The sequence below is a fragment of the Pogonomyrmex barbatus genome, unplaced genomic scaffold (assembly GCF_055798465.1).
Source record: "Pogonomyrmex barbatus isolate J1 unplaced genomic scaffold, ASM5579846v1 scaffold15, whole genome shotgun sequence".
Taxonomy (NCBI): domain Eukaryota; kingdom Metazoa; phylum Arthropoda; class Insecta; order Hymenoptera; family Formicidae; genus Pogonomyrmex; species Pogonomyrmex barbatus.
In genome coordinates this window covers 6,000,040-6,025,903 of record NW_028297111.1, presented here as the reverse complement: position 1 = coordinate 6,025,903, position 25,864 = coordinate 6,000,040, and the positions used below count along the sequence as shown (strand labels likewise).

The following is a 25,864-nucleotide window of genomic DNA, read 5'->3' as shown; positions in this document are numbered from 1 at the left end:
TAGGGCTGGTTTTGACGGTCGTGGATGGTCGTTGTTGTTGAGATCCGGCGGTGCTGGTCGCGCGGCGATCACGATTGCGAGAAGTTCACCCGAACACGGCGCTTGTTGCTGCGAGGAAGCCCCCGGGAGAGTATGGTGGTGTCGCAGCGTTAACGACCGCAGAGGATGGCGCGGCATTTACGGCCGCGAAGTGTCGCTCGAAAACAGGCGATTGACGCGAAATTTACTGCCGCGGAGAGTCGCCCGGAAACGGGCGGTTGACTTAGCGTTGACGTAGCGTTGGCTGCGGAGAGTTCCTAAATGTAGCGTTTACGAATGCTAAGCTGGCTTTCGTCGAGGCTCTTCTCTTAACGAGTAGACTACTGGCGATTGCGGCGAAGAGCGGTACTGAGTGCTGCTGTTATATACTCCCGGTGCAAGTTGAACGCGAGAAAATCTCGCGCTTCGACGCCTATAGGCGGGCGCGCGAACCGCCGTCATGACTGGCCCACGTGCTCCCATCGTGGTATAGCCAAATGGCAGTAATTACCACTGTATGATGTGAGGAAATTAAAATAGAATTCAACAACATAAAACATTTGGCCGAGAAAAATCGCGGTAGACGTTTTCCATCAGCAGCGGTACTGAATGACGGGATAATCCTCCACTTTTTAACTCCGCCGACATTTTTCTCCTTCTTTCCCGCGGCAGGTAACTTTGCGTGTATCGATGATTGCTGGCCTTACGCTCGCTTCTCTCATAGTAAGCATTTCTTCGTAATGCGCTTCTCGGTACATTAACCCAGATTACACGCGCTCGCACATGTTCGTCAATTTTTCGTGATGTGATACAAATGCGAATGTTGAGTTTAACGCAAATCATTTTTCGTGTCCATTGACAAAGAAAGACAAGCAGTTTCCTTTCCTTCTTCTGCCGCGTGGCGATTTTGGTGATCGCGACGAGTGCTACCCGTTTAACCACGTTGCGATTAATCACGTTGATATTGACCATGTTGCAATTGACTACTGTTCCGTCCCGATTGACCACCGTCCCGTTTGACCATCGTCCCGATTGACCACTGTCTACATTGGCTATTTTGAAATTGATCTTATTCAATGTACTGTTGTTATCACTGCGATTAATAGTACTTTCTATCAAGTAATATGTGTACTTTACTCTAGTACGCGGGATATTCGTTTTCTCTTAACTCTAATCATTTTACATATTGCAGTAATAATTAACTTCAACTCTTGGTAATATGTAAAGAAGAATTAGTTTTCCGTGGTTATGAAATATATCAGATATACTATATAATTGGCACTATATCTATATTCATCATTTTGTGTAATAGTGTAATAGTGTAAGTCAGAGGTCGGCAAAACGTTGAAATTGGCACGGGCGCTAGCGAATGCCTGCCTGTTGTGCACATCTCAGGAGCGTATCTAATATTTTTTGTATCTTGGGATAAAGTTTCGCACTTCACACTTACAAAAATAGCGTTGCATGTATATATGAACAATAGTGCAATCTTAAATTACTAGTACTCGAATCTTTGTAATATCATGTAAGAATTAGACGACCGTAAGCGGTCATGAAAGAGATTCGGAATATAAACAGCTAACAGAGAGGAGCCGTCGTGGTTGTGCAGACCAAGTGTCGGATTGGTAGACGAGGGATCCCGAAATCCAGTCGTCGGTCTCCGTTAATTTTTTCCGAATCTAATAAATATCTTTCAATCATAAAATTTTTTTACAGTTTAGCTAAACCGTTTAAAGATGAAATATGTAAAAATATGTTGACGAAGACAAAAACATGGAGCGAAAGGTAAAGGAAGAGTTATTATTATTTATTTATTTAAAAGAATATTGAGAATATCAAAATAGGAGTCGCTGAGCAACTCCTGTCTTTCCCTTATCTTTCCTCCGTATTTTTGTCTTTTATATTTTGTCTGCCTAGCATTGTCAGCTCTAACATTATTTCCGTTTTTGTCTTCAATATTACATCTTTTAATTACTGCGCCTCTTCATGATTGTTGCATAGTCATTGCGATTGTCATTTGATGATTTTTCTATTGACATTCAGAGTAAGTTGAGTTTAACTTAAAGATAATATGCCATATCATTTGACTACTATTATCATTTTATTCTTTTTTTTCTTTCTCTTTGGATTCACTGTGGTATGTTAATTCTGATCTTGTATTTTGACATCAAGATCACTTTTTATTCTTCTCGAGACTCAACTTATTCTCGTCTACGAACGACGAATAATTGTTAATAATTTTTTGCGACGACTGTGCATCAATTGCGAAGACGTTTTACTGACTTTTGTGAGTGCGCGTCATCGATTTAATTACTTTACTTTATAAACTTTCTGTTATTTTTTTATATTATTTACTGGAGAAGTGTAGCCCGAAACATTTAAGTCAATTATTAGGATTAAATATACTACCGATTCGCGTTGTAGATTTTCAGTTCAATATATAAGCTATTTTTTAAATGTAATTATTTATTCTTTGTTCTCGTTTTTATCCTTATCTCTCTCAGATTGTTATATCTATATTTATAGCATGCGTATGTGTGCTGGTGTGTGTGTGTGTGTGTGTGTGTGTGTGTGTGTGTGTGTGTGTGTGTGTGTGTGTGTTGTATGAGAGAGAGAGAAAGACTGAATAAGTGGATGAAAATCCCATTGTAAATAATCCATTGAGTAATATAAAGTATTACTTGTTGTTACCCCAACATTTTAAAACATTTGTTTTTAAAGCTAAATAGTAGCATATTATTTAGCCTCCTCCTCCACACACAAATACACACACATGCACAAACAAACACATATACACATCAGTGTGTAAATCCGGGCTGGATTTTTCGCGCATGCGTGGCGAAAACAAACATAAGACAGCGACGTATGTGACATACCGATGTTGGGCGCAAAAGATAGGCGTGAAATGGTGCGAAAGTTTTACGGAATCATCGCCGAATAGGTTAGATACAAGTAAGGTAAGTATTTTACATGTAATACTTATATTTTTGCATGATAAATTTCTTTTTAAATTATAAAAATTTTTATGTAATTATGAATAGGCAACCAATGTTACATAATTTTACTCATATTAAGTACGTTACTGATATCCTATTCGCCATGCATGCGTGAAAAACCTGGCGATTCACACACCCGATTCACACACTGATATACATATAAACATAAATTTTTCTCAAATGTGTAAATCGTATATTATTATCTAAAATCTCTCGATTCATTATAAAAAAACCGATTTGGAACATTGCAAAAATAATAATAAAATACAACATTTCAAACGGCTGTAGCAAAAAAACTAGTCATTTTTAAGCTTTGTGCCTAAGGAAACTTTTGATCAGTAAGTCAAGAATTATAACATACCAAAGTTCAGCCAATTTTACAGAAGGCCTAAAACCGTGGTTTTGTGCGGGGTTCTTTATACATTTCAAGGCATAATAGGACAAATAGAACAGGAGACAAAATAGAGCACAATAGATACGCTGTGACAGAAGGCGATATAAATAAGGTTAGCATTTTGATACACTTTTCTAATCAAGAATTGGATTACATATTCGGTTAATATACGAAAAAATAGTATTTCTTTATATTAATCCTCGGAATGTGAATGGTCTTCGATATAAGGGATGAATGCAGAATCATTTGGACTCATAACAAAATATCTATTGCAAACTAGTTTTGGGAAGGAATTACATATAAAAACGCATTTTGAACAGCATATTTCTTTTTAGTTTTTTGTACATCTGATATGAAATGTTGTAGCCAGATCTACAACTAATAATAAAAGTAGTCCGCATGGCAACAAAAATAGTCCGCATGAATTTCGAAAAAAGACTTTTTCGAAAGACGACACAAATGCGTGATCGCCAAAATTGCGATCAGTCTTTCGAAAGACCGCATCGCGTGAGAATATTGCGAAAAACCATATCAGCAAATTCCTCAATTTGCTGAACAAATCGGGCGTGATATTGGTCAATTAATATCACGCGATCAATCGACGATCAGAATGATCGGACATCGACCAGGTTATATAACCGGCTACACAAGGCGGAGTCGATGGAGTTTCGGACGGAATCGAAATTGTAAGTCGTTCGGAATCAAAATTATAAAAGTCGCGCGAGATATTACCGAATCCTGTCGCGAAATTCACGTGAGTCGTATTATCAGCATCTCAGGTATCATACTCGGTCGTCGGTCGTCAAAGTAACGCGAGACGCGCCGAGCCGCGCGCTTAATCGTGTGTGAGAAATATAACAGTTGTAATATTACGTGTTTGTGCTCTTGTTAAAATAAATCAATCAAATTAAAGGAAAGTGTGTGTTAATGATTTCAAGAGGATACCTACATTCCTTTGATTCTGCTCAGAGTTCCAACTTCTTAGGCTTGGCGAACTCGACTATTCCGAATATTAACGTTCTCATCCGTTCTCATCCATACAACAGAAATAAGTTCTTTGTATAATTCTTACAAATAAATTTATTGTAATTTTGACATCTTGATCTGTATCCTTCTCTGTATCATGATTTGACATTTTGTATTATTACGCAAATATTAGGTATACAAAAAAAATTCTGAGCTTTAGATTTCATACAACCGAAATAACAATTTAAATTTTATATATCTTCCCGCCCTTTTGCGGTTTTAAAGCGTTGACATTTGGCCTTTTAAAATGCCATACGGTTTGGCGTTTGATGCACATAATCTCAAAAATCAGTAGTGTTCACGATGGCAATAACAAAAGAGCATATTCGATTTTCCATCCACTTCGCGTTTCATCTGAAGAAAAATGCTGCTGAAGCCACTGCAATGATTTGTGCTGCATATGGAGAGAACGCTGTAAGTCATACTACATGTAAAAGATGGTATCAAAAATTTCGCCAAGGAGATTTCAGTCTTGAAGATGAACCGCGTGCTGGACGCCCTCAAAAGATTGAAACGGACAAATTGCAAGCACTGATGGATATAACCTCTGCACAAACTGAAAAGAAGCTTGCAGAATAGCTTGGCGTTACGCAGCAAACTATTTCCGTACGTTTACATACGATGGGAAAGGTTCAGAAGGAAGGCAGATGGGTTCCGCATGAATTCATGAGTTCCGCATGAATTGTCCGAAGACAACAAAAATCGTCGGCATAACACTGCACTCACTTTGCTTTCAAAGTTCCGGAAAAAAGATTTTCTGCACAAAATCATTACAGGCGATGAAAAGTGGATTCTTTATGATAACCCTAAACGTAGAAAATCATGAGTTGACCCTGATCAACCTTTGACATCGATGCCAATATGCACGCCAAGAAAGCTTTGTTCTGTATCTGGTGGGATTGGAAAGGTATGTTGTATTACGAGTTGTTACAACCGGGTGAAACAATCGCGACAGATCGCTACCAACAACAATTGACCAATTTGAGCGATGCATTAGAAGAAAAGAGGCCATTTACTGGCCAAGGACGTCGTAAAGTGATCTTGCTTCATGACAATGCTCGACCACATGTTGCGAAAGCGACTCAGGACCATATCTTTGATGGTCCTATTCTCTCGATGGATGCAGGTCGGACTGCAGCGGCGACACCCTCCAACGCCATTGGCAAATATACAAATAATCCTCCTGGAGCACGACAGGAGAGATTGCATCAAGCATGGCTCGAGCCCCCGAATAAGAAGGGAGGGTGTGCGTCACGGCGGGGCCCGACCACGAACCAGTCGTGAAAACTCGTAATTATTTTGCGAAAAAATACCACCTCAGCCAGGAATCGAATCTGGATCTCCTGCTTACCGGACAGGCATCTTATCCTTTCGACTACCGAGGCATGTGATGATATTTATCGCAAATAACGTGTTTAGAATAACACGTCAACAATACAATGATACATATATATATATATATATATATATTACAATATACATATATACATGTATTCTTTCAAATCCCCGTTAGGGTGGCGCGTTAGGCTGGGAACTTCTCCCGCACGCGGCGTATAACCCAGACATTCCTTCCGATTAATACCTGTTCCGGTCGTTGCAGCATCATTTGGCTGATACACATTTCGTAAGATTTGAAGAGATACGAAAATGCATTGATGACTTTATCGCTTCGAAGCCGGTGAGCTTCTATCATCAAAGGAATTCGCAAGCTACCCGAAAGATGGCAAAAGATCGTTGATGCAAACGGGGAATATTTCGCTGATTAATATTTTTTTGTTTGTTTTTGAATAAAGATTGAATTTTGCAAAAAAAAGCTCAGAACTTTTTTGTATACCTAATATAATATCGTGATCGTTTTCATAAGGATTTTTTGAACGCTATCATTAACCGCTGCCGCATTCTGAGCTGTCTTATCGCTCACGGGCCAACGTGACTCTGTATACGTACGAGGGTAAATAAAAAAAAAATAAGAAAAAGATAATTAAAAAAATGATTATTAAAATAATTAAATAATGGAAATTAGATTGATTAAAACGATTAAAATGATTAAATGATGAGAATTAATTATTAAGATTAAATGATGCGAATCATGTTTATATTTGTACGTTATGTTCTTAAAATATTTTATTTTTCTGTTCTACTACTAATACTATTAATATATACATTTTGCATTAAACTTTATATTAGATTTATTATGTTATAATCACAGATGTTATGAAATTTTAATTTTCATTTATACTTTAATAACAAAAAATAATATATAATATATAATATATAATATATATAAGGGAATTCGGAGCATAACGGGCATAATTAGTTTAAGTTAATTTTAAACAAATATCACCAAAAAAATCTTGAGGAAATTTTGTCCATCCTGTTAAACAATGATTATCCTCTTAATTTTATTTTCAATTGTATTTCCCGCAAAAAATTTCAAATTTATAGATGGAATGACACACCAATAGATATTTTTATAAATGAAAGTGAAGGGGGGGACACAGACAAAAACTAAATGATTTACAACCCCTTTTAACTCGATAATGGGTCAAATTCAAAGAGATAATAAATGAACTTGATACTAAATTAGTGTTTTTTAATATTAATAAATTGAATGAATTTATACGTGCCCATAAAGACAAGATCCCATCAGATTCACGTAAAAATGTAGTATATAAAATTAAATGCAATAATTGTGAAAAATGTTACATCGGACAAACTAAAAGACAGCTAAAAATAAGATTAAATGAATATCGCAATCATATTCGAAGGAACATGGATACTAAATCGATGATTAATCAGAATTACAAATTAGAATATAATCATGAATTAGCATGGGACAAAATTAAAATTTTAAACTTAGAACGTGACTAGGATAAAAGATTGATTTCAGAGATGCTGTGTATCAAACTACATGAGAATAATACATTAAATTTACAAACGAACACTGAGTTTTTATACCACGCCTATGTTTCGGTTCTCAACAAATTATAAATGTTTTTTGACCTCTCATTGTTTTGTAGTTTTGTTACATTTTGATTTATCAATTTTCTTATTACTTGACTGTCCTTTGACGAGTATAATTTAACTTCAATTTTCTAAGCAATTTAAATTCTGTATAAAATTTGTTTAAATCGACTACTTATTATGTACGACTTAACTCTGATGCGGTAAGTAAGACAGCAAACATTCAATTCATAATAGACAAAAAAATTCAAGTTATTACATAATTTCTGTTTATTATTTAAGAATGTGATTAAATTATTTCCTTCATGCGATAAAGTAACCGAGGTGAGCGACACACAAATTTCTGTACTGCAGTAGAGTTCTTTCAAATTGTATCACTAAAAATGACTCAATTATTAGAACCAAAATATATGATGGAAATGTAAGAATAAAGAAAGAATTTCATATTAAATTGCGCATTGTTTATTGTGCCATTCCCAAAGCCTTATTTTTCACTTATTTATTATTAATTTTAAACATATTAAAAATAAATAAATCAATTTGATTTTATATTAAAATATTCTTTGAAATGTCTACTATAAAAAAAGCACAAATTTTATTATAAAAGAATAAGTTAAAAGGTCGAATTATTGTTTTATTGATAACATGCATTAATCTAATAGAGGTCGACAAAACGCTCAAATTGGACACGGGCGCCCGCGGGCGCCTGTGAGTGTGCATATCTCAGGAGCGTATCTAATATTTTTTATCTTGAGATAAAGTTTCGCATTTCACACTTACAAAATAGCGTTGCATGTATATGTGAACGAGTGCAGTCTTAAATTACTAGTACTCGAATCTTTATAATATCATAAAATTTTTTTATAACAGTTTAGCTAAATCGTTTAAAGATGAAATATGCAAAAATATATTGTAATAGGACTCAAAATGCATAAGTTCTTATAAATTCAACTTATATTTAATTAATTTTAATTAATTTAATTAATTTTTTTATTAGTCAAATAAAGAAATGTGTATATTTTGATTGTCCTAATAATAAGCACTCATTATAGGAAAATTTTAATTAAAATGCTTATCTCTATTTTTAAATATTGTAAGTTATCAAAATTTGTGCTTTAGCATATAATTCATTAAAAATTGTATAATATAACAAAGTTTTTCTTTTATTTTGAGTGTAACAGATTACACATACACATTTCTTTATTTGACTAATAAAAAATTAATTAAATATAAGTTGAACACATATACATGCAACGCTATTTTTGTAAATGTGAAATGCGAAACTTTATTCTAAGGTACAAAAAATATTAGATACGCTCCTGAGATGTGCACACAGGCGGGCACTTGCGGGTGCCCGCGAACGCCCGTGCTCAATTTCAGTGTTTTGCCGACCTCTAACATAGATCATCCATCATCATAGATCATCCATCGATCTACCGAGGTAGCGTGACATGTGATTAATCCGCTCACGGCTCGTAGATGATCGATTTCGATCTGGGCGAGCAATTATCCATCAATCCTCCACTTTACGATGTCCAGACCCATTTTCTTTAAGCAATAATCGTGAGCGACTCGCTTTAATCTTTTAGTTATCATATCTGCCGAGTTTTCGTTGGATGACATATGACAGTTCCAGCAGTTCATCTTCGACTTTTTCCTTTAAAATATAATAGGAGATATCTATGTGCTTTGTTCAGCTTTTCTCCATTCTGTATTTGGAGAAGTCTATTGATCTGTTATCACAAAACATTCGAAAAATGATAGTTCATTCAACAAAATTCAAGTTCAGATAGAAACATATTTAACCATATTTCTTTGACTCCAACTCAACAATGCGACATATTCCGCTTCCATTGTGGAAACTGACAGTTTGCTTCGTTGATCGCCAATGGATAAGGTTTCCTGCTATCATCATTACAATTCGAGAATAGGAATGCCTGTCGTCTAAGTTTCCAGTTCAGTCTGTGTCGCAATAAACTTGGATCTCTTGTCCATTTCCTACTTCGTAAATGATTCCGAGTTCCTTATTTTTATTCAAATGTTGCGGCAGACGTGTCTTGCTTGATCCCAATAAATCTTTCCAGAACTGAAGTTATACTGCGCGATAACTTCGAGATTGCAAATGCGATGTCCGGTCTCGTATACTATGCCAGATACATTAATGATCCTATTAGTTTTCTGTATGGTACGTGTGATATTCTTTCTTTCTCTTCATGTTCTTTGGACAATTTTCCTTGCTCATCTTCATTCTTGGATCCAATGATATTGATGCTCTTTTGCATTCTCGCATGTTATATTTCTTTAAAATTGATTTGATGTAAGCCTTTTAAGTCAAATGCGTTTTGCCACTTGATTTTCGTTCCAGCTTTACTCCTACTGCGTGATGTATTTTGCCGAGATCTTTTATTTCATATTTCTTACCAATGATTTTGACTCTTTCCGTAATCAAATTTGATTCGTTTGAGAACATGAAAATGTCATCTATATATTACGACTATTAGCCAGCGTCCTTTTCGATATGCGCAGTTTAATGACTGAAGTTTGAATCCCATTTTGATAAAGAATTCGTGTTCATCATTCCAATTCCTCCCTGATTGCTTCAGCCTGTAGATCGGACGTAATAGTCTGACTATTTCTCTTTCTGTAATGTCATGAAGAGAGGTAATCTCATATAAATTTCTTCTTGTAGTTTTCCATATAAGTATGCGTTTTTAACATCGATGTGTCTTGTACACCACATATTTTGTTCGTATTTGATCGATAATTAATAATAATGTGATTACCGAGAAGTTTGCTACTGGTGAATATGTCTCGTTATAATCTATTCCTTTCTCTTGGGCAAAATCTTGTGCTACTAATCTAGTTTTATATCTCGCGACTTTGCCGTCAGCACCCGTCTTTAGTTTGAAGACCCCACTTGCTTCCAATACATCGCTTCCTCTCTGGTATGTCAGTAATCTTCCACGTTCTTCTCCGTATTAAACTGTCTAACTCTTCTCTAACAGCACGTTTCCAATGTTTGGCTTGTGGAGAAGCTAATGCTTTGCTAGCGTCCCATGGCTCGCTTATTTCCATCAGATTCACTTCCATATCTTTTTGTTCTGTTGAGTATTCGTCTTCAAGTAATCGTTGAACTTCTTCTATCTCTCAACATGTGTCTCTTTGTGTTCCTTCACTATCTCTTCTTTCTCAGGAATACTCTCCATTTCTTCTTCGGATTTTTCTGGCTTAATCGGACTTTTCTTTCGGCCGCCTGACGATTTTAATTCTCACAGGCTCTCACACAGACTCAATTTCTTCTGTATTCGAATCGTGATTATCTTTGAACCAGATTTCGTTATACTTAAATGTTTGTGTTGCCTCTTGGTAAATTTACTCGTACTTTGTTTTTTGCAAATTTTTTTTTTGTTTTGTCGTAATAACATCTCCTTTTTGTGAACATTTCTGTGGATCATAGTCGGTACCCCTTCGTTTGATTTATGTAACCGACGAATATGCATTCAGCTATTTTATCATTCAACTTGTTTCGTCTTTGATTCGGTAATTGTGCATAGACCAAATAATCGTATCTTTCAAATTGCTCCGTGCAAATGGTTCCAAACCGTTATCCGTTCAAAACTGTTTCACTTTTCTATTTCTCTCGTACTCTTTACTCTAGCGATATAGTTTCGTACGCAAGTTTTGATCTTTGATTTTTTGATTTTATCGTAACGTTTCGTAAGAAATCGTCCGTAAATGTTATAAAATATCTACTCCCGCCTATCGATTTAACAGACGTGGAGCCGCATAAATCTGAGTGGATTAGTTCGCATACGTTTCTTGTCTATCTTGATTTTAGCTTTCTGCACGCGACTTTTATAGTCTTTCCGATATAGCATGCTTTGCATGTGTACTTGTCCATAATAGTCTAATCCGATAATGCTGTATCAACTAATTTCTTTAATGTATTATTATTAATCTTCGGTGGCAAAATCTTCGACGCCATAAATCATTGATATCACTTTTATGGCATTACTTCTTTTAATTTTTCTTCCGGTACGTCTCTGTCTATTTTGACTTTTAATATATATAAGTCATTTTGTCTTCGCGCCTCGCATACGATTTTCTTAGTGTCGAGCTTTCTAATTTTCACTTTCCCTTTTCTTATTAATAACTTCTTCCCTTTTCTCTCTATTTGCGACGAACATTGAGTCTTTTTTAACGTTTGAAGCGCAATAAACATCTCGAAGAATTATATCTTTTTCTGTGTTAGCGACAAAAGTTTTTAAGAAAATATTGCCCATACCTTTTGCCCGCAGATCTGCTGCCGTATTTATTACCTCAGTAATTCATATTTCGGAAGATTGTAAACCAATCTCATCGCTTACACATGGATGCATCCGCTGTCCAATATTCAGACGTTTTCGATATCGACGTTATTTAAGAATATGAGAAATGTGTCATAGTCTTTCCTTTGTTTTGAGCCAAATGTTTTGTTTTATCCTTCTTTGATTGGCAATCTTTTGCGAAGTGACCGACTTTTCTACAATTAAAACAAGTATATGATTTAGATTTCTCGTTACTCGAAATTTAGCCCTCTTATCTTCAGTCTTCTTGTACATGGCTAACACTTCCTTCGATAATTTCGTTTTATCGTCAAGTCTTGGCACCTATCATATTCTGCTAAGGATAGGACTCGTTGCAATTGACCACCAGTCACTTATAGCGTTTGAAACAGAGGAAAATCTCTAGATACCGGCTGCTGTGAGTGGCTGTGGTCAATCGTAACGTGGTCAAATGGGACGCTCCTTTCTGCTAACAAAACTCTTTTTATTTCCGCTGATGTAAATTTGTTATGCGATAAATTCGCTAATATTATGTTCAAGTTTTCATAACTGTCTGGAAGTTTGGTTAATAACGTACGCTAAGTCTTCATCTTTCAGCGTTTCTAAGATTGGCGGCAGCAATCTTCGCTCTCGCGACATACGAGGACATACTCTCTTCACTTTTCATTTGTAAGTGATAAAAAACCTTTTTAAACTGTATGATTATTCTTGACTTAAGTTCGTGGACCTGTTCTAGCGGTCGTCACGCTTCGACTGCATTCCGGCAATCTTCTACATGTATCTGCTGATCTGTTTTTAAATTTAAACCTATGGCCACTATCGTTTTGTTGTCGTTAAGCTGGTGTACTCAGCTGCGGTAGCTAGATCTAGTTTCACCTTCCCGAGTACGTAGTCTAAGCCCTTTCCTCTCAAAAGCCATTTCATTCTCGGTTTTCCATGTTCGGTAATTTCTGTCAGACAGTTTCGGGTTTCACTCTTACCGTTCGTGATGCTCGTCATGTTCACGCATACGTCAATATTAAATAAATTTTCAGTTTTATTTTCAATTATATCTATTGTTACTTGTAATTATTGTTTTAGTATCAATATTTATAACAAAGTTTTCTTCTGTATGAGATTGCGCGATCTGTCATCACTTCTTAAAAGAAGAAATGGAAAATAATATGGATAGAAATTAAAAACATAATAAAACTAACAGTACAGAAAAAGTAAGAAAGAAGAGAAAATAACGAATAATAAAACAAAATTGTGAATTAATAATGGAGAATTAAAAGAAATTGGAAGATTTTGAAATGACAAAAGTAAAAAGTTCTTTGTTGTCAAGTTGACCGACCCAAATTTTTTATTTCTTAACCTTCATGAAAATTTCAAATTGCTTCTGTGAATTATTCTCGTATCTTCTCTGTTTAAGATGCTCGATTATGAGAAAAATTTTGTGAAATTCTTGATGTAATTCTGAATGTAATTTCTTAAAAAGGATTCGTATCAATGATGTCTAAGACGTCCTTGAATGGTATATCTCATGCCAAGCTTTTTATCAATAATTCCATGCTATTAATAGATTTTTTGTAATAGGAAAACCTCGCTGATTAAGATGGATAATCCATTTCACAATTTCAGCTTCATCTTTAGTTAGAAATAGTGTCAGGCCTCGGACCTACATTTTTTTCAATTGGCAATTTTCCTTTATATTTATACAAAAGTGTAGTTCTGGATATTCCCACAGTTTTCTTTATATTGCTTATATTTTTCCCAGAACAGACAGCGGTAAAAGTTTTTTCGAGGTCATTATCTGAATATATTTTTTCAGCTCTTTAGCTGCTATGTTTTTAAATAAAATTACTTAAAATAATTTTAATTTAAGTAAGTATATTACTTAAATAAAGGATTCTGCACAAAACCACGTGTTTTTGATCCTCTATGAAATTGATTGAAATTTATTTCTATTATCATTCTTAATTTTCTGATTAAGTTTCTTTAGGCACAGCTTAAAACTGGTTAGTTTTTTGCTATGTTTAAAATGTTGTACTTCATCATTATTTTTGTAACGTTCTAAATCAATTTTTTTAATAAATCAAGAGATTTTAGAAAATAATATGCGATTTACCTACACATTTGAGAAAGATCTATGTGTATATGTGTATATGTGTTTGCCTGTGCATATGTATGTTTTGTGTGTGGAAGAGGAAGCTAAATAGTATGCTACTATTTAGCTCTAAAAGCTCATGTTTTAAAATGTTGAAGCAACAACAAATAACATATAGTAATTTTTACCCACTTACTCAGCACACACACACATGCGCGCGCGCGCACGTCCTTCCATCCCCCCACACACAATATATCTATTATATATTTATAGCGTGCTTATGTATGTTTGTTGGTGTGTATGTGTGCTGAGTAAGTAGGTAAAAATTAGTATGTGTTACTTATTGTTTCTCCAACATTTTAAAACATGTGCTTTTGGAGCTAAATAATAGCATACATTTAGTCCCCTCCTCCACACAAATACACATGTACAGACAAACACATATACATATTATAGTTGATGGTTGCTTGATTGTTGAGCCACCATGCGTCTCGAGAGGAGACAGAGACTTAATGTGCGAAAGGAGGATGCAAGAGCGCGCGCGCGCGCGCGCGCGCGCGTGTGTGTGTGTGTGTGTGTATGTATGGCCTACCGTACTGCGCCGTCCGCGATTGGCTGAACAGGCTGGTAAAGATTATAACATATGCATGTGTCCTTCTTCATAATTTTCTTTTACAAAAAAGAATACAATGTTATGTTCCTTCTGAATATAGAAAAGAAAATTCAGAAATACTTGAGTCAAGATTATGTAGTATAGGTCAACAAGGTGAAAATCATTCATCTGTTGCAGCTGCAGAAGTAAGAGATATGTTTACCGCATACTTTAATACAGTTGGTGCTATCCCATGTCAGTACACTCTATAGAGAGAGGAAACTGTTAAAAATAATTATTTTATCATTAAATATTTGTAACAGTGACTTGCTTTTTTTAATAAAGAACTTTGCGAAAAAGAATTATTATATGATTATTTTTTAAATACAAAATTTCTAAAATAATAAAATAATCCTAAAATAATCCAAGATAAGATACAAATCTTATAAAATATCAAATTTATATTTATATTTATATTTATATATTTTAATAACATTTATTTTTTTATTATACAATAATCATTTAAATTTCTATCTAGATTTTCTACATACACATATTTGAAACATTCTATATTTGAAAAAAAAACAAAATTTTATTTTACTTAAAATTATATAATACTTAGAAAGTATGCGGCGTTTACACATTAATCAATTCACAGAAATAGCTGTAAATTTCTTGTAATGTTTTTGGTATAATGTGCGACAGAGTATTTGGAGCGATTCTTGTGGAATATATCCACAATTTTGAAATGAGTTGTTAGTTGCTAAATATCAAATGGTTACACTCAGTCTTATCCGAGAAGAAATTGCTTTCCTCATTACAATGTCTTTTTTTTCAATATATAGAATAATAAGAAATGCAATCCAAAGAGCAAACAGCAAAATATACATTTTGCATATGTGTATAAAATCTACTTTGTTTATAGCAAATTATATATATATATATATATATATATGGGATATAAAACAACTCTGAATCTATTAGCAAAAATACCAAATACATTTTCAGCAGTTCTTTGTGCCTTACTCAATCTATACTTAAATATACATCTATTTCGTGTTAAACCACGTTCTGAATATAACTATAATTTTATTAAATTTGCACATAAAGAAAAAGCATTATTTCTGATAATTACATATTTTGAAATTAAAAAAAGCAGAATACTTGATTGTGACAAATTAAGAGCATTTTCTTTTAATTTTATTCAGTAATAAAAAAATGAAACATTGAAACTAATAAACTAAAATTGTTTTACTTTATAACTTTTAAAAATAAAAAAAAGAATAAAGAATATTAAGTAAAATTTTGTTTTCATATATAAAAAAAAAATAGAAAAAAAATCAGAAAATAAAAAATCAGAAAAAAAAGAAAAAAATCAATCATAATTTCAAGTCTATCTTAGACTATCTTAGTTTATCAGTCTTTCAGTTCTATCAGTTAAAATATTCTTCTTCTAGATCTTCAATGCTGGCACTTATGATCATTTGATAATTTATTCATTATTTGAAATTTAAATCTTTCATTTTTGAAACGTTTTAATATTGATCCTACAAATATCATACAGATATCAATAGGATCTGAGGCATTTAAAATATTATTAGTTTCATTTGTTGACTTTATAACTATGAGTTGTTTTATTTAATCTGTTAATGCCTTAATAGCTCCAGTATAATCGCCGCCAGTATTTAATTTGCGTTTCTTTGTGGTTTTGGGTACCGGAGATGGGCAAGGTGTGCGACTGCTGATTCCTGATGAAGATGTGGTAGAATTTGTTGGATTAATTGAAAGAGGTGGACGAGGATTATTTATAGGAAAAAATGTTCTATTAGGAGTTACAAATGTATTTGAATGGAAACTGGTAATTGGTGAAAACTGATCATTGACTGATGTAGCTATAACTTCTGATGATTTAGTAAAAATTGAAGTTAACTCGGTTGGATTTATCAGTAGAATTCTCTTGGATACGTATTTTCTAACCATTCTCCTTCCAACCTCATTCATTTCAGAAAATTCTTCAGTCTCAAATAATTCTTCATTCTATAGTACAAAAATATAAACAATGTAAAAAATAAATAATTACTGTTATTAAGAAACAATAAAATTCTAACAGTTTACAGACAATAAAAATAAATAATTTATAAAATACAAAATTATAATAAAAATAATTTATAGTTATTTACATTGATTATTTAGTTTTTAGTATAAAAGTCACATTTTACCTCATTTAAAGTCAATCGTTTTTCTATAAAATTTTTCTCTATAAAATTTCGACTTTTCCGAGGCATAAAGTAAATTTCTAAATATTTTAAATGATCAAAGTACCAGAGATTCGGTTTGTACATCTATAAATATTTTAAAAAACAAGCTTTGGTGAAAATAAAACAGTAAATATTAAGTCATTAATTAAAGAGTTCTCAAAAAGATTAAATAATAAAACAAGAATAAATAAGAATCAAGTACTGTAAATAATGCGCACAAATTAGCAAATATTAGTATTATTATTAGAATAAATTACAAACAAAAATATTCGAATGTTTTGACTCTTTTTCCTCATCACTGAAATTTCTATGAATGTATATACGCAATTTTCCATTGAGTAGTCCAAAAAAAAATCGAAATGTTTGAACATATTTTTATTAGTAATTTATTTTAATATCACATTCAGTTTGTGACTAATTTGTGCATAACAACTGTAATGCTTGACTCTCATTTGTCCAAAAAAAAATTATAAGAATTGATGTAAGATTTTTTTTTTTTCCTCCGGTTGGAGGACGTCGGATTATTTCCGATTGTGTGTCTTCAACCCTGGGGTTATATGACATAGGTTTATCTAAATCCCTTTTAAATTTCTCTATATCTTATATTAGATGATTAAATGATTCTATTTATTTTTTTAAAGAATTTGTAAATGCACTTCAACACCACCCAATCCAGCTCTCTTATTGCGACCGTTCACTTCTCCTCTCACCCCCACTCTCCTCAACTCCAAGTCCATCCCCACTCTCTCCTCATCATACCTCACACATCTCCACACTACATGCTCCAAACTTTCGCACTCATTTCCGCAATCACACCTAGCGTCCTCTATATACCCCTTCCTGGCTAATGATTCATTCAGGTTAAAATGATTTGATCTAATTCTATTAATCCATACTATAAAATATCTCTCCTCGTTAATATCACTGAACTACGGTTTTCTCCTTTTTCTTTTATAAAAGTTCTCAAAGTAAAATTTTCCTTTGTACTCTGCATCTTTTATGATCCTATTTTGTGTATTATTCCATAATTCTCGTTTAAAGATACTTCTGAAGTCGCTATACGGAACCTTGATTTCCTCCGAGGAGGGTTTTTGAGAAGCCTCTTTCGCCAATTTATCTGCTATTTCATTACCCGTGACCCCTGCGCAGGGACCCATCCTATAATAATTCTACATTTCTTGCTGTTTATAATCTTCCTATATAAGGATCTGGCTTTTGTTATATACATATTTTTATATACCTGAAGTAAGTTGTTCTCTAGAGCTTATATAGTTGAGAGTGAATCGGTGAGGATTAAATAATTTTGTCTTTCTTCTATTTTTTCTTGATGAATAAGTTCTAGCTGGTTTTGACTGCGAAAGCTTCTGCTGTGAATGATGAGCATTCTTTTGGTTATATTGGGCTGGCTTATGTAGGCTTATATTGTATGCTGTTTCTTGTTCTTCTATGACCAATCCCACTCCTGTAGATTTGCTCGTTCTCCCACTGGAGCCGTCAGTGTACATTACCTTGATAGTGCCTCTGATTTTATTATTTTCTACGATAGCTTCAATCAACTGTTTGTTTGTGTGAATTTTCTTTTTCCATTGTTTCGCTGTATATTTATCGGTTTCCATTTCCTCCGTAATTTCCTCATAATCTGTCTCGAAAATTTCAAATTTTCTGCTTTTTCCTGTGTGTTTCCTTAACCATTTTATCCTCGACCAAGCATTTCCCAGGCAACTTTTGTTCGATGTGGGTCTAATATAACGTTCGTAGTTTTCATTTGCTTCCAATTGATCTATTCTCAGTCTTATGTCTTCATCTCCATATATCATAATCTTCAAAAGAAAATTCCTCGCTAGCATTTCTGCTCTATTCTGTAACAACATAACTTTTGATTCCGCTATAATTACGTTATTCGATGTGCTATTTCTGTAGCCTGCTATCCTGAGACCTGCGTACTGAGTTCTTTCCATTACTAGCCTTTGGTTGGCTTCTCTAGGGAAGTAAATAAATAAACCATAGTCCACAACAGACCTTACTATACTTTTGTAAAGCAGCAGCGCTGTGTTGACTTCTATGCCTCTTTTCTTTTTATTTAAATATTTCATGAGTCCATTTGCCTTCTTAACTTTGCTTCTGACCAGGTCAACCTGATGGTGAAAGTTAACCTTGTTGTCAAACCATAACCCAAGAAACCTTGTCCCCCACTATTCTGTATGTCCATCTCTCCTAATCTTATCTTCACCCTTTTATCTCGTACTCCGTGCTTATTGAATTCCACCAGAACCGTTTTCCTAGGTTCTAATTCCAATCCCATCGCCTCCAATCTGTTTGCCAGACGGTTGGCCGCCTCTTGGATTGCGAAAGTATTTGACTCTCTATTTAGACTTGTGGTGTACATAGCAATATCGTCTGCAAATTGAACCGTTCGTATTCCCCTTCCTAGCTCCTCGGTAATATTCCTCGTGTATAGTGAGTACAGCAATGGGTTCAGCACAGCCCCCTGCGGTAGGCCTTTATATACCCTTCTATCCACAGTCTCCTCTCCAGATACGATAAACTGAGTATACCTGACCCTACTCCACACATATACAAATCTTATTATATCACTGGGGATCCTATCTCTTCTAGCTTCTCGATAAGTATGTTTAAATCTACGTTGTCATAGGCCGCAGTCACGTCCACAAATAGCGCTGTGGTGTGCTCCCCTCCAAAAAATCCATTCCTGATGTCAGTGGTGATTTGCGTCAAGTTGTCCGCACAAGATCTTCCTCTTTTGAATCCATTTTGGTCCCTGGTTATTCTTCTCTGCCCACCATACCAGTCTCTCGTTTATCATTTTCTCTTACTTTACCTATACAGGAGGTAAGCCAGAGCTATCGGTCTGACCTTCTCTTGCCCTGGCTTGTCGATGAAAAATCACTTGATATTCCTGCCAACTCCTTGGTAGCACATTCCTCTTCCATATTTCGTTAAGTATCACCAGCATTTCCTATTGCATTCTGTATGGTAATAACTTGATCATACTCAATGCCATCTCTTCCCGATGATGTATTCTTTCTTATCATACTTAATGCTCTTTTCCATTGCGCTGCTGTAAAATTATCCTTCCATCCCAATCTCTCCTCCTTCCTCTCTAATTTCCATCGGTGAATTCTCCACAGACGGGGGAGCTAGTTTTTCTATCATTTCTCTTATACTTTCCTCTCTGTTCCTGCTTTTCCATTTGTTCCATTCTATCTTTGCTTTGCAGTTCTTGAATATCCTCATCGTATTCCATACATAGTTCATACTTATATTCTTGTTAATAGATTTGCAGAATGATTCGAAGTTTTGTGTCTTTTTTGATTTGATCACTTTTCTCGCCATGGCCCTGCACCTCTTGTATTCTATGTATGCATGCATAGTTCCTTTTCTGATAAACTTCTTTTGTGCTTTCTTTCTATTTCTAATCGCTTCTTCACATTCTCCATCCCACCATTTAATTGGGAGTGATCTTTTTCTGTTCATCTTATTGTTTTCATTTTCTTTCTCCTTGTCTCTTTTCCTCGGGGTGATCTCTTCTATGGCCATTTTCATACTTTCACATAGTAAATTGTATTTTATCCGTGTGTCCTTATCTCCTAAATCCAATTTTAACTCTTTCCTTGCCTTTTCCCAGATTTCAATAACCTTTCTACTATAATCATCCCATTTCGTCTTTCTTGATGAAATTCTATTTGTCTTTTTGATGTAGTTTGTGACCTCAAAGTCAATCTCCATTATTATTGGGTAATGGTCCGAACCCCATGAATCCTGTAATTGATATGTCCTTATATTATTTAGATCTTCAGCTGGTCTTAGTATTAAGTCTAAATTGTTAGAGGTCTGGTCTACCATTCCCATTCTGGATTTTGTATCTTCATTATAACATACCAAATCTTTTTCATTCATTATCTCACTCATGTTTTCACCATTTCTATCTGTATCTCCGCAGTTCCATATAGTATTATGTGCATTAAAATCTCCAGCATAGTATGTTTTGTGTGTATTTCCGTTGATTGTGAGTATCTTTCGCCATGTGGATTTGCCCAGCCTAGTGCCTGGTCTCCTGTATACCGCGACTATATTAACTTTTTCTGAAACGTTCTTTATTGTAATGCCCAACCTTTCAACCGACTCGTGTATATCCTCCTGACACTTTAAAATCTCAAATTTTAGTCTATTGTGTATCACTATAGCTATTCCTCCCTTACTATCTAGATTATTTGATCGATATGTTTTATAGCCTGCAAAATAAATTGGAACGTTTTTTGGTTGTTTAGTTTCAGTTATAACCGCGATATCATAATTTCTTATTCTCATGGCCAATTCTTCTTTTTTATTTCTGATTCCTCTACAGTTCCATAATAATATTGTAACTGGGGCCATTGTGTATAGGTATGGTAAAATGGTAACTTATATATTTTATAAAAAGAAAAATTACTCTAGGTAAAAGTTTTTGTAGTGGCCTTTCTTATAAAACAACAAAAATAAAATAAAATAAAATAAATAGAAATAAAATAAATTAAAAATAAAAAATTAAAAAATTAAAAATTAAAACGCAACTGAATATAAAACTTAACAATAGTTACTGAGAGTATCAGTCTTTTGGATTGGCTGTAGTTCTACTAGTACTGTGAAACATAACGATTATGAACTACCTTATTGTTAATCTTATTGTCTAATATTCTTTAAGTTTTATCTATTATATCTTATGGACGATCTAAATCTTACTAATCTTATTTTAAAATGACGATAAACGGATCTTAATCTGTTTCTTAGATTCTAACTTAATACTATGATTTGTCTACTAATCTATTCGTTATCCTTCCAAAAATCCTGTGTCATTTTCTCCACTATCCTATTCTCTCTGCATTTTCTTTCTTCTCTATATATCCTGTTTCTATCTCGTATAATATCCTTCTGATGTTGTTCCTTATCTTGCTCTCTGTTCGTCTGGTCTCCTTCCCAACCTTTGTCTCGTCTGAGCTCGTCAAGTACCTGTTCCAAGAGGGATTTCAAATCCCAGTCCTTCTCTATTGCAACCAGCAGTCTGGTTATAAGTTCCTTTCCTTTTTCATTCTCTGTGATCAATGTCTTCCCTATTGGGTATCCCTCCTGCTCGCTGCTAGTAAAGTTTGGCAAGTTTCCTTCCTTCTCCTGTGTTAGCGCGATTCCTCTCTTTTCTTTGGTAATTTCTCCTTCTCTTGTGTTAAACTGTGCGTAATAATTGGTTCTCATTGCAGGTGTCTTTATCCTTCTTCTTCCATCCTCTCTCTTCTTTTCCTGTCTTATAAACCCGAATTGTCGAGTGAGTGATATGGCAGATCATCGCTGCTTGTATCATCGGCATTTCTTATTTACCCTTCTTTTCCTTTTCCTTTTCTGTTGTTCTCTTTGCCTATCACTTTATCTCTATATAGAGGTTTCTGCCTCTGATTCGTCTTCTGTCCTGGTTTGTTAATGAGTGGCCAGCTGTTTGGTTTTTCGTACCTGTCATAAACCTCAGTAGGACTTTCCTCACTACCTTCCAGAATTTCGATGGCTTCTTTATATGAAGCATTATTGTATGCCACCACTTTTTTGATCCTTTGGTTTCTTTCATATACATCGCACTTCCTGTCTGTAGATTTATGTCCCTCTCCACAGTTGCGACACTTTATTGGTTCGTCGCAGTGGCCATGTGCTTTTTCACCGCAGTTGATGCAACATTCTTCACTCTTGCAATGTATCTTTCTATGTCCATACCTGAAGCACTTATAACATTGCATTACTGGGGCCACATATGGTCTTACTCTTAGTACAGCTAGATCATTAAAAAAGCTTATCTTGTCCCTAGGCTGGTTTCCTTTAAAAGTGATTATCACCGAATCAACCGGCTCGAATTCTACCTTATTCTCCTCCTTGTTCCATCTTCTTCTCATCATTCTTTCTATTTCTTTCTTACGACGTCCTCTGGTTTTGTGAGTAAATCGTAGAAGTCCATGATTGAGTCTAGATATAGCGGTACAACACCTTTGAAGCACGTGTCCCGGTCTTCTATTCCCGCTCTGTATCCTTCTTTTTCTTTGTCTTCATTAATATTCTTAATTGCACTGTTCGCGTCTATTGGATTTAAAAAATATAATATAGCCGTCTTAAATCCATTCATCATTATACGTTTGGGATATATTCTTTTATCTTTTAACATATGTATAATCTTAAAGTAATTGCTGCCTTTTTTGGCTGTACCTGCTCTTTCCGTTATCCTAAGTGTGACCTTGTAGTTGCTTCCGAAATTTTCTTCAAATTCCAGTCTCCTACTAACCTTAGACACATCGATCTCGCTAATGTTTAAGCACATCATCCTCCCTCACGTATGCTTCCCTCTTCCTTTGCTCGTTACTCGTTGTCATATTATTCGTAGTATTTGTCCGTTGTATTTCACTACTACTTACTGACTGCATGCCTTTGTTGCAGCCCGCCGTTGCTGGCGTGTCTCCTTCCCCCTCCGTTTCCATTTCTTCGTCCGATTGGTTCTCTCCTATATCACGTATCTTCGAGCCAATAGGATTATTAGTTTCTCCCGCGCTCTTCATTGCCTTTGGAATTTGTTTTCTTGCCTTTTTCTTCTTTCTTTCTACAGTTTTCCATTCTTCATTCTCATTCTTGATGTTCGTCGCATCTAACATCAATTGATCCAGCGTGTCTTCCGTCGCTGGCCTTTTTCCTTTGTTGCTTTCTTCATTCATCTCTACATTTAATCTTGCTTCGAGCCTCCTTATTGTCCTCTTTAATGTCTCATTCTCTCTCAGTGCAAAGCTTATGCTTTCCCTTCTCTCCTCTCGCCCCCCCTCTCCCGGGGGCTCCTCGCAATTCTTTATTTCTTCTATATTGCCCTAATAATAATACCCGTTCCTTAATAGATCCTATTATTGCACGTCAGTCTATACCTATTAAGCTCTGAAAAGAGCTGATTTACCTAATCCGAGGGTTTCTAACACTAAAAAACCGCCAGACACCACTCGAACACGTCCGCACCACTCGAACCGCCCTCTATTCTAAAAAAAAAAATTGATGTAAGATAAATTAGACAGGTTAGAAATAGATTAGATTTTTATAATTACATCGTTAATACCAGTTCCAGATTTTATTGACGATTTCACTTTTGCATTTTCGATATTAAATTGAGTTCGTAAGTAGTGAAACTTTGTAGTGCATTCATTTTCTACAGTGCCAGATCTAAATATTGAGACAGTGGCATATTCTCTTTAATGCCTCATTTCGAACATGTTTATTGTGATAATTAGGTGTGTTTGTCGCATATAAACCTGGTTCTTCTTTGTAGGACTCTATTAGAGATAAAATAGCTTCCTTTGACTATTTTTTTTTCATTTTCTTTGCAAGACGTATTCCACTTTAGTAGAGTGACAGAAGACAGAACACTTGATATGAAGAGCACTTTGATCACACAGCTAATCTGATTTATGGAGATCGTATCGTTAATTTATGTGAATCGATAAAGTTGAACATTATTACAATGCTTTTATTTATAGAATCTCTATAAACAAAAGTATTGTAATCGTTCAACTTTATCGGTTCCGGCATAAAAGTTAGGTTACGGCCCCCACAAATCAGCCTTATATTCTGATTGGCTCTCACTATGAGGTAACACAGAATCAAGCAAGAAAAATAGCACTAGGTCAATCACGAAAATCCAGCAGACCAATCAACAGCGTGGCCAGCAGGCTACACAATTTTCATTATAACAACCAACAAAATTGCCAACAAAGGAGCAATCAAAAATTTCAGCAGGAAAAAAAACATCGTGTGCCGCTGGCTTAAGACTCGATTTACTCGCTCTACAGGATTCGCTTGCGGATGATATGGCGGTATGATAGTATGCGTGATGTTATGCTCCCTCGCGAACTTTTGGAGAGTTCGATTGACGAATTCCATACCATTGGCCGTTAATAAAAATCACGGCATACTCCAGCGTGCGACAATCAGATCTTTCAGTGTCTCTTTTATTTTTGTCCCGTTAGCGACGCGAAGCGCGCAACAGTTCACCCACTTGATGAATAAATCCTGCACGACTAGTACATACGTGAATTCCGACTTACTATATGGAAAAGGCTCCATAATATCGGCAGCGATTACGACCCATAGGCCCTCGGCAACCCTATGACCTATCAGTCCCGCCATGTGGGATTAATTATCTTATTTTTAATTTTCTACGTACATCTAATCAAACTTTTATTTTTATAAGAAAGACACAAAATTTAAATTATAGTTAAATTTTAATATTATATTTGATTATCAATATATTTTACTTGTTTTTATAACGATTATCCAATTATTATAACTCCCAATAATAAATTTATGAGGCACTTAATGCCACGCGCGCCCACTAACATTCGGAGACGCGCCCGGTTAAGGGTTAAATAAGACATTTACATTTTCTTTACATCAGTTACTAGAATTTCTAATTTAAATATAAATTGTCTTGTTTGTAAGTAAGTATTAAAACACTCATGATTCTTTACTAATTTATGATATTCCAATGATTATTTGTTATTTTCTATCACAAAGGGCACCGCACAAAATCAGATGTTTTTGACTTTCTGTGAAATTGGCTGAAATTTTAGCATGTTATAGTTCTTGACTTACTGATCAATTTCTTTAGGTACAAAGCTTAAAAATAGTTTTTTTGCCGCAGCTGTTTAAAATGTATTTTATCATTATTCCTGTAACGTTTCAAATCGGTTTTTTATAACAAATCGAAAGATTTTAGATAAAAATATACGATTTACCTATATTTAAGAAAAATTTATGTTTATATGTGTTTATGTTGTGGCGGTCACTGCCATTCGACCGCACCACGACACACCGTCGCGCGCAGTCTCGCACAGCACAGTAGTTCGCGCGCCCGCCACTAGATAGCGAGTCGTGAAATCACTTTCTCACGTTCAAAGCGCCTCATTGGGCGGCATATATAAAAGCGGCATTTAGCACGCTCTTCGCCTCAGTCGCCTATAGCCTGTTAAAGGCTAAAAGTTGTACTGCGACGCCCTTTTGAATCCTGGAGGCTAGCTTTGGCCTCAGTGCTCAAAACACACGGCAATTAACGCCGGGAAGACCGATCTTCAACCGTATCCCCCTACGTCGCGACAATTCGTCCGTTTCCGAGCGCATCTCTCTGGCGGCCGTGAAAGCCGTC

The 25,864-nt window shown here is 34.9% G+C and overlaps 2 protein-coding genes and 1 pseudogene across 5 annotated transcripts in view; all 3 read right to left on the bottom strand.

The window, feature by feature from the left end:
* The window catches only part of LOC105429942 (uncharacterized), a 540,048-nt gene that overhangs the window by 91,580 nt on the left and 422,604 nt on the right, over nt 1–25,864 (bottom strand). The window lies entirely within an intron of this gene.
* Nucleotides 5,622–24,039, bottom strand: LOC148937327 (uncharacterized; annotated as a pseudogene). The gene is made up of 3 exons (XR_016138543.1): nt 23,772–24,039; nt 16,621–16,743; nt 5,622–16,438 (listed from the first exon to the last, which is right to left on the bottom strand). The product of XR_016138543.1 is annotated as an uncharacterized LOC148937327 (transcript).
* Nucleotides 21,481–23,396, bottom strand: LOC148937328 (uncharacterized). The gene is made up of 3 exons (XM_089073678.1): nt 23,103–23,396; nt 22,028–22,715; nt 21,481–21,986 (listed from the first exon to the last, which is right to left on the bottom strand). Exons 1-3 carry the CDS (start codon nt 23,394–23,396, stop codon nt 21,481–21,483), a joined length of 1,488 nt encoding a protein of 495 aa, XP_088929804.1.

What these genes read in the sequence shown, in the direction of transcription:
- LOC148937328 (XM_089073678.1), bottom strand. Translation starts at nt 23,396, where the DNA reads ATGAATGAAGAAAGCAACAAAGGAAAAAGGCCAGCGACGGAAGACACG. An exon ending in GCAACAAAGGCATGCAGTCA is followed by an intron (nt 22,716 to 23,102) that starts GTAAGTAGTAGT and finishes AGAAGGATACAG; the next exon opens with AGCGGGAATAGAAGACCGGG. An exon ending in AGGAAAAGGAAAAGAAGGGT is followed by an intron (nt 21,987 to 22,027) that starts AAATAAGAAATG and finishes GATGATCTGCCA; the next exon opens with TATCACTCACTCGACAATTC.